Here is a 12,830-nt window from a genome sequence, read left to right as displayed (position 1 = left end):
CAAAAAAAAGTTTCAGGCTAGTTTTACATTACAACTTGTTATTGATTCAGGACTGATCAACATTTGTTTGGAACATTTTTTTTATTAGATTACTAAAAGTTCCTAAAAAATCGTGACAGCCATAAATATACTGTATATTTATACATTTAACAATATAAGGCAATGTAGATACATATACATATGGATATTCCCATTGATTTGAATTTATGTTATAACTATGTATTTTATTTATTGAATGTTTTAAAATATTACAGCAATTGTGTGTAATAATTACATATATCTCTTTTTCAAAAAGCTCAAACTCAACATTGTATTTTCTCCTCTAAATCAAACATCTTTTCCATATTTTGAATAATATGAGTAATATTTATGTGTATATGTATATTTACATTGAATGTAATATACATTTATCATAATTTCATAAACTAAGCGTAATCATTCCATATATGTTAGTATTTAAATTTCTATTTCTAAATTGAGTTTGTACAAAATATAAGCTATAGCTTTTTGTATTTTCTATTTAAATATTATTATGATATTAAAATCTTATATAGTATCATATCAATATTTAAAAAAGAAAACAATAATATTTAAAATTACTGATATATGCACTTATATTAATTCATTCCAATGTATCATATCAATTATGATACAATAAGGTCATATAATTTACAAACACTTTTATAAAAAAATCACATCATAATTTAATGTCAGAATATATTTATTTCGTTTTACATATACTTTAAAGTATTTTTTAAGATTTGGGAAAATAGATTATACATACTCTTTGAGAACTATACAATATAAATTTTAAATTCTACTGCACTAGAATGTTTATAGTATTTTTATTAACTGTTTTCTAATTTCTTTTAGAATATACAGGTAAGTATATATCAATATATTATTTTTATATAAATAAATGAATTTATTTTATAAATCATATTTCAATTTATTTGTACAATTTGCTGCTGCAAAATATAAATTAATATAAGTCGTTTTGGAGGAAAAATAACTGATAATTATGATACAACCTTTTTATATATATAAGTTTTTCTATATAAATTTCATATATATAATAAATTTTGATAAGGTTGTAAGAAATATTCTTTGAAAATCTGTAGATTTTATAAAAAATTAAAAATTATAAATATTTGGAATCTCCCTCTCTCTCTCTCTCACACACACACACACACGGGCGCGCGCACACACAGTGTATAATATGCCCTTAAAAGAAACTGCAATATTGCAATTCAAAATTAACAACAATACTATAATATTCCATTTTCTTTGCCTTATGTTTTACAGTACTGTATATCTAAAGTAAATTGTTAAATACTTAGTCATTGAATTTTGTTAAAATGAATAAAAGATATAAATGACTAATTAATAATTATCTGTATGTAATATTGTGTAATAAGATAAAATATAAAAAAATGTTAAAAAAATAGATATTGCATTCTTGAAATATAAATTTTAATGCTTTGGACATAAAAATATTTGTGTGAAAAATACATAAAAATTATATATGATCTTTGTTTTTCCTTATAAGGGCATGATTTTATGAATAACTTATTGCACATAAAAATTAATGAACAATAGGCTGTGCATATAAACTTAATCTTAATAAATTTCAAAATGTTTTTACTTATAACTAAATGTTTGTAAATTATTAGTTATATACGTTATATATCTTATAATTTTTCAGAATACTAGAATAGTGCATATATTATGTATTATACATAATATCATAATTTTTTTATAATAATTTATCGAATACTAGTAAAGAGGTTTAATACAGACTTATTTTCTTTCTGACTACGTGCTTTACTGAACACATTCCAAAAACGTAAAGTTTCATCTCCAGCACCAGTTACAATAGCTTCACCATCTGGTGACATAGCTAAATATAAAACTCTATATGAATGTCCTGTTAATTTTGCAACTTGAGTTAGACTGGGATATTTCCACACCAGAATTTGGTTTTGAGAATAACCATGTGTACTGACTAATTCTGAACTGTGCTTACTCCAAGCCAAATTACAAACTTGAGAACCAGTATCTACACATTGCATTGGTTGACCGGTTAGTGTATTCCAAAATCTAATGCATCTGTCTGCTGTACCACCACCAGAAGCTAAAAGACCATGATGATGTGGAGACCATGCGATAGCTTTGACAGCTGCTAGATGTTCAGTATATGTTTGTATCGGTGAAAGGGAATGTAAGTTCCATACATAAAGACGATTGTCATTTCCACCAGAGGCTAAATATTGATTATCTGGGGACCATTTGAGTCCACAGACTTCTTGTCTATGAGCTCCTAAACGTCTTTCACTCACAACACAAGGAGTTCTAACATCTCTTTGTAATATTAACCTATCTCTACTACCAGATGATAAAACTTCACCATTCCAAGCTAGAGCTCCAACTCTTGCACTATGTCCTTGTAACTTGCTTACTTGTTTACTCACAGCTACATCCCATACTTGGATATAGCCCAAATGTGTACCAACTGCTACTAAGTTTCCTCTTTCGTTCCAAGCAACTGATGTTACACTATTACCATCACTGGATAAATCACATAGTCTAGTCACCTGGCTGGTACACGCAGACCACAAATAGACACAGCTACCTAGACCAACACTGAGAACATTTTGAGAAGACCAATCAACAAGATTTAAATAAAAGTCATCTTGCAGTTCAGGGGCATCTAGTACTTTGAAAGGTATTCTGGAAATCTTCCTTGTTGCTTTTCTTGGGGATCTTAAAAGTTTTTGACTTTTGGCACTCAATGGTGACAAAGAATAAGGTGAACTTTGATCCAATAATGTGTGGTCTTTTGTAGGTGTAATGTATTTAAAAAGATTTCTGGTAACCACTGGTGATAATACTCTTCGTTCTTCACATTGTCCTTTTACATCTTCTATGCTTGCTCCAAGCAGTTCATTTTTTAAGAGACAAGAATAGGCAATACCATCGCGGTTACTTTCTCCATTCTCGCGAGTCTTCTTTGTGACTATACCATTTCGATTGTTCTCTGATATCATTGAAAATGTTGTTTGGTAATTATTGCCCGACCGTGTTGGTATAAATCGATCGAAACTATTATTCATCATTTTAGTTGGCGAAAAATATACTGATGGATGAAGTCCAGGACTTGCCAGACTATCTATATGGCTCTCGCTGCTTGACTTTAACAGCCGTTTTTCGTATTCGTGGTGAAACATTTTTTTAATGCTACTCTTTCACATTCACTCACATAATTATTCACCATACACGATTGTTCTCCTTTAGATTACGTAAATTGCACGTCCATTGTCATTTTTCATACAAAACACGGTACTGATGAAATTGAGCAAACTGTCCCGTAGAATCTCTATTCAACGTCAACTTGGAAAATTTTTGATACGGAAATAAGGAGGTTGAACGTGATTCTCCAATCGAAAAGCTTAATTCAAAGCGCTATGTTTAAAAACAGATAGGCAAATGACTGTGTAAAAAGCTGTACTTGAATGAGCATCCACCTAGCGACGTACTAACGAAATTATAGTGAAATGTTGTTGTATAACGTACTTTTTAAAGAATATAAATGAAGAATTTAGATATCTCATTTATTACCAATAATATTATGTATTACCATTATTAAGTTGATTCCAAATTTTATATATCATAATATATTCAATGATAGGACCAATCGTATACCATATCTACTTTTGCGCTATAATAATGTATATTAATGACATTAAGTAACGTTTTAGAAATTATTGTTTTAGTGATTTGCCCTACTAAATTATAATTAGAGGAAATTAAAAGTGCAATTATTTTGTATGTGATTTACGTAAAATGTAACATTTTCTGTTTAGTTTTTGCTTTTGTACTGCACATATTTATGTATTATATATTTATTTTTGTACGTATATACTAAACATTTATCTTAAATAAACATATAATTTTTTTAATTATATATTGAATTATGACTTTAAAATTTGTTAACGAAGGTTTACTATTCATTGATATCCATTGAATTATGAATTTTGAGTTATTTAACTATCAATATACAGGGTGGTTGGTAACTGGTGGTACAAGCGGAAAGGGGGTGATTCTACGCGAAAAAAGAAGTTGAAAATATAGAATAAAAATTTTCTTTTTTAATTTCTTTTTTTTTAATTTTTCCATCGAGACAACGGTCTACAGTGAGATCCATTATAACGCACCGCACGCATACCGAGCGAAAATTCAAAGTCGATTTTCTCGAAAACAAAGCCTCAAACGAAAAATTTTTATTCTATATTTTCGACTTCTTTTTTTGCGTAGAATCACCTCCTTTCCGCTTGTACCACCAGTTACCAACCACCCTGTATATTGATAGTTAAATAACTCAAAATTCATAATTCAATGGATATCAATGAATAGTAAACCTTCGTTAACAAATTTTAAAGTCATAATTCAATATATAATTAAAAAAATTATATGTTTATTTAAGATAAATGTTTAGTTTATTTAGAAATATGTATTTGTGAAATTACTAACAAATATATATATTCTGTGAATAATTTCATAATTTTTATTAAAATTTAAATGTGTTTAATCGTAAGAATAATTTAAAATATGCATTATTTAGCGAAGTCAAAATTTTATTTATTCACATCCAAGATACAAGATTGCGCATGCGGCATGCGTCAAAATTGACGTGTGTATATGTATGTATATTACCATTTTGTATAATCGAACAATCTTCAAATATTTTTAAAGGTATGTATACATCTTTCTGTATGTATAAATGTTTCGTTTTTGTAAAACTGTAAATACCATTCTTATCTTTATTTATGAAATCAAACTAACATTGTAGAATGACGATAATAAGGATTTTGCTTTTAAAGTACATGTAATATACCAACCTTAACACTCAATTTGTGGCTTACGTAAGCTGTACAACCTCTTTTGTACAAAGTATTAATAATTAGTATAAAAATATCAAGTGTTTGTATTTTAAGCATAATGCAAAACGTGCTTGAAACTGTACGCATACAATAAGTTGTTCTGTTGATGTAAAGGTTAAATAATTTTATTCAATAACTACAGTTTTGTATTACATTAGATAATTTTTTCTAATTTCTTGTTTTATTCTGACCATAAATTTTGTGTAATAAACAGATTAAATTTTCAAGAAAATTATGAGTAATGTGTTAAATTAATACATTTTCATATTAATAATAAATTCACTTATATTTTGTTATTGTATTTCAATATATGAGGTCTTTAAATTCATCTTATTATATGTGTGTTCTATATAAAATTTTGTATTTCTATACAAAAGCATGTTATGTATTGTGTATATATTTACTTAACCTTACAATAATTGTAATGCCTGACTTAACAAAGTTATGTATTTCCATCTGTTTTAATTACCTAAAAATTGCATTTATAAATTAGATTTGTTTATCCTACATTTTAGGTATTTTTTGTAACATATGATTATTGTTCAAATATTTGATTATAAATTAATAATTTAATTTCAGATACAACTTTTTTGAAAAAATGGGAGGTCATGATCATGGGTATAAAATACCAAGTCCTGATATATACAAAGTAGAAGATGTGCCACAGCTTAAAATGGTCCAAGAGGAACTAGCTAAACTTGGGTTGAAGGACCCTTGGTTAAGAAATGAAGTTTGGCGTTATACAGGACTACCTGGTAAATCACATTTCTTCCGAGTGTTTAAGGGACTTACCACCGGTATGCTAACCGGATTTGCAGCATTTTTAGTAACAATAGGCATAGAACAATATTTTGGAATTACTTATGGCAGACATGATAAACATCATAACAATGATGATCATCATTAATATTATATGAGGACATATTTGATGGCTAGGAAATATTAAACAGTTTAAATCACTGTTATATGTATTATAGCTTTAAAAATAAATTATAATTTGAGATTTAAATGATGAGAGTAATGAATTCTTCCACTCAGTTCCAATAAACATGCAGTTCTTGGTTCATATATAACATAAGGAATATATTCTTATTTAATACATTGTTGACCAGCTATTTCATGTAAAGATTAACGCGTATAACATTGCAACGTGTTTGTGCATAAAAATACGAGTTTATTCGTGAGCAGTCAACCGTATGTTAATATGAACTTTACAACTTATACATGTATGAAAGTATCTTTATTTATTTACTGCATTATACAAGAACTGTTACATATCAGTCAGGCAAAATTTATCCAAATGAATAACAAACAAAGATAAATATAGCAATCGTTATTTGTGAATGAAGAATAATTTTATTTATTCGCAAAATTTGTCTTCGTTCGTAATTAATACAGTTCGTAATTAATTTTTTGTCAAACAATACATAGCGAGATTATACGCACTATGATTTTATTTGCGTCATTCATGAGTAAATATACAAGTAATGAAAGGAAAATAGTAACTCCTAATTACGAATTTAACGAATAATTAAATATTTGTGAATAAATTTATTTGTGAATAAAAGTTTCGAATAATTTATTTATTATTTGGATAAAAAAATTAAATAATGCCGAACTCTGCTGTAAATTTTTCAGCGTGTTGCATTATACAAATCCATATTGTAAGGATTCAAAAGATATATGTCATAGCTTTCACGGATGATTTTACATCTTCGGATCGGTGGATATTTGTTAAAAGATGGTGTATATCGTAAAACTTGACTTTGAACAGTTGAAACGTTGCGATCTATGATTCCTTTAACAAGTTTTGTCCTTGTAATGAGTAGAATGAAATTTGGCCTTGAAATTTAAGGTCAACATCTATTTTGTAGTATGCACTTTTTTTAAACAAATTTCTATTAAACCTATGGTTTAAATGGAAGGTGTGAAATCATCTGGTAAACCTATGACATATATATTTTTTAAATAGCCTATACAAATTAATAGTAAGTATTATATGTTAATATAAACGTATTAAATACAAAATATGTCACAATATTTGAATAATACAAATCATTTACATAAAAAACAATTTATCTAATAATGTATGATTATTTAAATTTTTTTTGCCATTTTCTTTTACTATCACAACTAACAGCATTGACACTAATACTGTAATTATAATAGCTAATGTACAATCGTTACATAACACAATAATGAAAGTAAATACTGAAATTTCAAATGTTGCAAATAACCACTCATTTCCATATAATAATACTTGACTGAAAGAATAATTATTATCTGCAAAAATTATATATATGAGTTATCATTAAAGCTACTTTTTTTCTTTTTCTATTAAAAGAAGCATTACCAATATAGAAAATTGATTTCTCTTCGTTGTGGGAAAATACTATATTAAATAACTTCTCAAAAAAATGTTGTTCTTTAATGGCATAGTCTTCATTTGTTATGCTGTGATCTAGATATTTACATAGATATTCTTTCAGTTTTAATTGATTATTGAAAATATATTCCCAATTTGAATAATAAGTCCTTATAAAATTACTTGGTTCCTGAAAAGAAGTAAAAATTATAAATAATTAGTTCGCAAAATAAATTTTAAGAAATGTTAGCTAAAGTTGCGTTATACATACGATATTCATCAGCTCTAAACTTTTGTTAAAAGTAATTCTGAAAGTTTTTGTTAAGTACAATATAAATGTTTGTTGAGTTGTTCCTGGTACAAGACCTCTATGTGCACATAAATTATTTTTTTCCATTTGTAAATCATTAATTAAAGTACGTAAGTCTGTGTCTGCAAATCCATGCACTGATCTGTTGTGAAATGATGAAAATATTTAATTATAAGCACTTTACTTCTATACAGGGTGGTTGATAACTGGTGGTACAAGCGGAAAGGGGGTGATTCTACGCGAAAAAAAAGTCGAAAATATAGAATAAAAATCTTTTTTCTAATTTTTTTTTTTTTAATTTTTCCATCGAGACAACGATCTACAGTGAGATCCGTTATAACGAGACGTGATAAAGTGCACGCGTACCGAGCGAAAATTCAAAGTCGATTTTCTCGAAAACAAAGTCTCAAACGAAAAATTTTTATTCTATATTTTCGACTTCTTTTTTCGCGTAGAATCGCCCCCTTTCCGCTTGTACCACCAGTTACCAACCACTCTGTATATTTATATTTATTAATGCATATTACCTTCCATGAATATAAAAACCATAATAATTAAATGGTAAAATAAATACACTGATGTTTGCAATTGAACATACATTTATAAATTCTTGCATTTTGTTTGCAATACATTGTTCATAGAATACAATGAACACTAACCACTGGATGGAATAAGTTAATATATATATTAAGATACATATTGTAAAATATAAAATAAAATTACAATCTTCAGAAAATGTTGGGATTATTTCTGGTATCCCAAGAATCCATGGATACAGTCGTATGACCTATTCGAAATATAAAATTTAATGTTAATCATTTAATTTCTCGCTACTTACTCTTGCATAAAAAATACATAAAATAATTTACCTGAAAAATACATAAAACCACAAGCAATTGTATCTTTATGTTTATCTTTCTTTCAGTTTGAAGATTTAACCACTGACTTGCAATAAAGTATGTCCTCCATATACTAATAGATGAATTATTAAAATTGCTACTTTTATTTATCATCTGATCAGAACTTTTTGATATCGAGTTTGTAATTGAAATATTAGTTTTGTGCTTGTTAACTGGAAAAGATTTGTTAAAATTTTTGAAGTTATTATGCTTATTTAACTTATACAAGATTTTCTTGCGTTTAGCTGTTATTGTTTCTGATGACATTTGCAAATGTTTTAATTTATTCCTTGAGAGTTTATCATTATGGAATTCATTTATAGGTACATATGGAAGATCATTACATTGATTGTATGTCATTTTTGGTTGTTCCCAATCAATAAAGAATATATCAGTATTCCAATATTGACAAATAAATCCAAATATTTCTATAAGCTAAATTAGAAATTAATAAATTTGAAATACTTAAAGTAATTAATTGTATATTTATATTTTATGTTTAAATACTTACTTTAGAAAAAAATGCTACTGTACTAAATGTTTTTATCATCTTTTCATTGATATCTTCAGAGAAGAGGATATATGGTATTGTTTTTCCTTTATAAAACATAAATAGATATAGGCATAAAATAACCAAACACAAAATAATTATGCTTCCTATAGCAGACATAGTGTAAATAAAAAACCAAATAAGTACAAATACATTAATGGAAGAAGCGTGATGTTGTTTACTGTATTTCCATGTTTTTATCCCAGATAAAATGAAACTTAATCCTGACAAAATCCCAATAATTATCTAGGAACGAATATACATATAACAATAATAATATTATAAATATATCTTATTGTTATTTTCTTCTTATTACTGTTTTGTATATTTACCATGAAATGTGAATCAATATTCTCATCTTTTAGAGTGAATCTTATTTTATAATCTAATGTAACTTCTATAATTTTATCAATCTGTTCATATGTTAATTCAGCATATTCAATAATTAATAATGGAGGAAATATTTTATTGTTATCCTTTGTACTTTGAATATTAATTCTGTAAAAAGTATTATAATATATAAATTTGTTATTTTAGTAGTCATGTGTTAAATTTAATATATAATTTGTTTGATAAAATCAAATTTTGTTTGATAAAGTCAAATTATAAAGAGTAGGTAAAGGACTCACATTACGTTCAAAGATTTCATATAACGTAATACAGACAGTTCATCACCATTGTTACTTGTGAGATTATATAATGTTTTAAAACCACTAATATTATCAACAAAGAAAAATTTTCGAACTAACTGCCAATCTGATAATTTATTATGATTCTGTAAAATTGTTAGGATTATATATATTTTAAAACACTTTCATAAAATAATGCACAAAGCACCATTTACAATCTAATATAGTAATCAAGTATTTATATCTAAATTTATTGACTACTTCATAATTGATTTTCTTACCTGATTAATGTTTTTAACAAATACAGGTAATGCATACATTAAAATTTTGTTATCTCTTATAAATGTTAAGTATGGAGATAGAAATTCTATCTCTGTGTGCAGTAAATTTTTAATTGCAAATTTACATTTTTTTTCAAAATTAATACCAAATTTAACATGCTCTAACAAATTGCATGGAATATTAGGTGTACCAATTGATTTGAAATTGCCATGTAAAGAGAATGTTACAACTGTAAAATTTAATATATTATCCTAAAAAGATATGGTTTATATTATCAAATATTATACATTTAAGTAATAGATTGTTACAAATATTACAAATACATATATATGTGTTACATACCTTGTCTCCTTTCATCAAGCTATAATTTTGCGTAATTTGTTTGCTATTTAATACAGTTGTAGCTTCATCTTTATTATAAAATAACCATATAGGTGATTTTTGTTTTTGCATAAAGAACTTGCATGCAATATCATTACCATAAAGACTTAAAACACATATGTTTGATAAATATTCACATGCTAATTTATCTCTTTTCTAAAAATATGCGTGTACTATTATTTTCTTATTTTTATATTCTTATTTGCTCTCTTACCTTACAAAAATATATAGCAGTCTGAAGTTCATTACTAAAATAATTATTTGTGTTTTGACTGTTAAACTTCACTTGAAATGCAGGTTTTAGATTCTCTTTATCAACAGAAGTACTTTTATGTAAACAATAATTCTGTAGCTGTGTATAATGGTACTTTGTTAAATACATATCAGTTTGATAATAATCATATTTAAAATTTTTGCAGGGCAAGCATCTAGATACATCCAAAAATGGATAAGTATTATTGATACATGGAACACAATGTATAGTATCCAATAACGTTCCATCTAAGTGTCTATCTACTGTAAAATGATTAAAATATAACTAATAATAATATAAATAATTAAAGAATCTGCAATTTAATCAATAGATAATATGTTACAAATATGTAATTTAAAGTAGTTTGGTTTAAATGCTAATACATAAATACTTTTGTCTATTGCAAATGCTTTAATTATTACCTTGTATTTCATTAGGGGCGCATCTACACGTCGTGTTACATGATATGCAGTCGTTCCCATCCGAAGTTACTGTAGCATTAATGCCACAAAATATGCATACGGGATAACCATCCTTGAAACCAATTTTTTTACTAAATTTGTTACATATACATCGTAATCCTATAAAAGGAATAATTTAAGTATTTAAATAAAATGTTGAAAAATTTAATTTCAAACTCACGGTCGACAGATGGTTTTAAATTTTTATTGGCATCACATGGCATGCAGGTAAGTGATGTGGTATCAAAATATTCGTTATTTTTACATTTCGATGGTTGAGAATATTCAAATAATTCTTTACTCACAGCAACAATTTGGGTAAAATTTACCGAATAGATTAAGAAATAGAAAAAGATATCTTTTCTTGTAAAACGACACATTTTGTGTACATCTGATATCTATACACGTATGTATGTACTTACTTACTTTGTGTACGACTTTCGTTTCTATAGTAACCGGTCATGAAAGTTTGTAATATCTTACCTATATATGTAGATAATCTTTTACGTATTTTATTTTTTAAGAAAGTACAACAAAGAATCTAATACAAAGTTTCAAATACGATAGTAAATATTGAAGTACACATATACACACACGCGCGCGCGCGTGTAAAAAATGTATATGAACATATATATGTCGGAGTGCCATCGGGAGTAAGGTTGGGGGCGGCCGAGGTATCTCCTCGGGAATTAGCCATGGATGCAAATGACGATGGCTCCAGATTTTTGATTTGAATTAGCTCGTTCTCTCGCGGACAGCCGGATTGTTCAATTTCGACCAGTTTTTTCGATAAGCGTGTAAAGTGGCTGATACAATGACCCCGGCGTCGACGCAAGGCGGTAAGTTCGTTTTCGGTGGCCATTATTTGTTAGATAATTAAGAGTGGAATGGTTATAACTTACTTCTGTTGAAGATTGTCCAATTGCGGCAGGAGGTTGCGTGGTTGCGTTTTAACCACCGAATTATACCTCTTCAAGGGTGACGATCCTTGACGTTATTGACCTCGCTGGGGGGTAACGCTTCCGCTGCTGGTTATGTTGGATTCACGTGGCACTGTATGATAGTGGGTGTCACTGGTATGCGCTTTTCACTTGACGCGTGATGCGGCTTTGAGGATCGAATGATTCGACCGGTTACGTGTCCACACTTTTCACTTGTCACTGAATCCGGCTCGAAGGACCAAATGTTTCGACCGGATGGGTGACAAAACTATCCACTGCCACTGATGATCCGGCTCGAAGGACCAAATGGTACGACCGTTCGCGGAGAGACGCGGTCGCGAGGAAAACGCGTCAGCGAGAGGCGTAAATTCTCGCTACGATTCGGTGAATCGACGGCGCGAAGTAGTCGTTCCCCTGTTTCGGTTAAGATAACAGAGGTGGTTAAATGAATATGACACAGCAGAATAAGTTATATTTCACCGTTTATTCCACAACTTATAACGAAGGCAGTTACAATGATGCGTATATAGTACGTTGTTACTATATATAGACTTTTATATCTATAAATTCCTATTCCTATGAATATAATTAAAAAGATATAATCTAGACGGAAAATTATTTTATTGACTAAATATTATAGAGTGCTATACCTTTCTTTGTCAACAATTTCTGTTCCAGAATATTTACAAATAAAATAGGTACAAAATTTCGCAACTGCAAAATACTGTCAGTTTATACGCCTTGTGCCGTTAGGAATTAACATTTCCTAGAGAATCCTTGCGAAGTTTTCATTAATTGCGCTTGGAACTTGCTACAAGT

General features: G+C 28.1%; 3 protein-coding genes across 6 annotated transcripts; 1 reads left to right on the top strand and 2 right to left on the bottom strand.

The window, feature by feature from the left end:
• Nucleotides 1–1,137: 1,137 nt before the first annotated feature.
• On the bottom strand, nucleotides 1,138–3,490 carry LOC100749253 (fizzy-related protein homolog). The gene has a single exon (XM_003491495.4). The coding sequence runs from the start codon at nucleotides 3,225–3,227 to the stop codon at nucleotides 1,767–1,769; it is 1,461 nt and encodes a 486-aa protein (XP_003491543.1). The 5' UTR covers nucleotides 3,228–3,490; the 3' UTR covers nucleotides 1,138–1,766.
• Nucleotides 3,491–4,624: 1,134 nt separating this feature from the next.
• On the top strand, nucleotides 4,625–5,950 carry LOC100747652 (NADH dehydrogenase [ubiquinone] 1 beta subcomplex subunit 3). Of its 3 annotated transcripts, none has more exons than XM_003491481.4 (2): nucleotides 4,625–4,752; nucleotides 5,520–5,950. In XM_003491481.4, the coding sequence occupies exon 2, from the start codon at nucleotides 5,539–5,541 to the stop codon at nucleotides 5,845–5,847; it is 309 nt and encodes a 102-aa protein (XP_003491529.1). In that variant the 5' UTR covers nucleotides 4,625–4,752; nucleotides 5,520–5,538; the 3' UTR covers nucleotides 5,848–5,950. The 3 variants fall into 3 exon arrangements, with proteins under 3 accessions (XP_003491529.1, XP_012244021.1, XP_003491530.1); XM_012388598.3 differs by lacking the exon at nucleotides 4,625–4,752 and adding an exon at nucleotides 4,824–4,856 and having other exon boundaries at nucleotides 5,520–5,949; XM_003491482.4 differs by lacking the exon at nucleotides 4,625–4,752 and adding an exon at nucleotides 4,912–5,054 and having other exon boundaries at nucleotides 5,520–5,949.
• A 1,036-nt stretch (nucleotides 5,951–6,986) lies between these two features.
• Nucleotides 6,987–11,450, bottom strand: LOC100749132 (meckelin). 2 transcript variants are annotated; one of them, XM_024369391.2, is made up of 13 exons: nucleotides 11,252–11,450; nucleotides 11,032–11,190; nucleotides 10,571–10,872; nucleotides 10,318–10,512; nucleotides 9,975–10,226; nucleotides 9,694–9,839; nucleotides 9,397–9,562; nucleotides 9,026–9,310; nucleotides 8,485–8,949; nucleotides 8,143–8,402; nucleotides 7,577–7,757; nucleotides 7,294–7,495; nucleotides 6,987–7,223 (listed from the first exon to the last, which is right to left on the bottom strand). In XM_024369391.2, exons 1-13 carry the CDS (start codon nucleotides 11,448–11,450, stop codon nucleotides 7,000–7,002), a joined length of 3,036 nt encoding a protein of 1,011 aa, XP_024225159.1. In that variant the 3' UTR covers nucleotides 6,987–6,999. The 2 variants fall into 2 exon arrangements, with proteins under 2 accessions (XP_024225159.1, XP_033178029.1); XM_033322138.1 differs by having other exon boundaries at nucleotides 10,571–10,708; nucleotides 11,252–11,387.
• Nucleotides 11,451–12,830: the final 1,380 nt, after the last annotated feature.

This window comes from Bombus impatiens, unplaced genomic scaffold (assembly GCF_000188095.3).
Source record: "Bombus impatiens unplaced genomic scaffold, BIMP_2.2 scf_0565, whole genome shotgun sequence".
NCBI lineage: Eukaryota > Metazoa > Arthropoda > Insecta > Hymenoptera > Apidae > Bombus > Bombus impatiens.
This window is presented reverse-complemented; position numbering and strand designations above follow the sequence as displayed.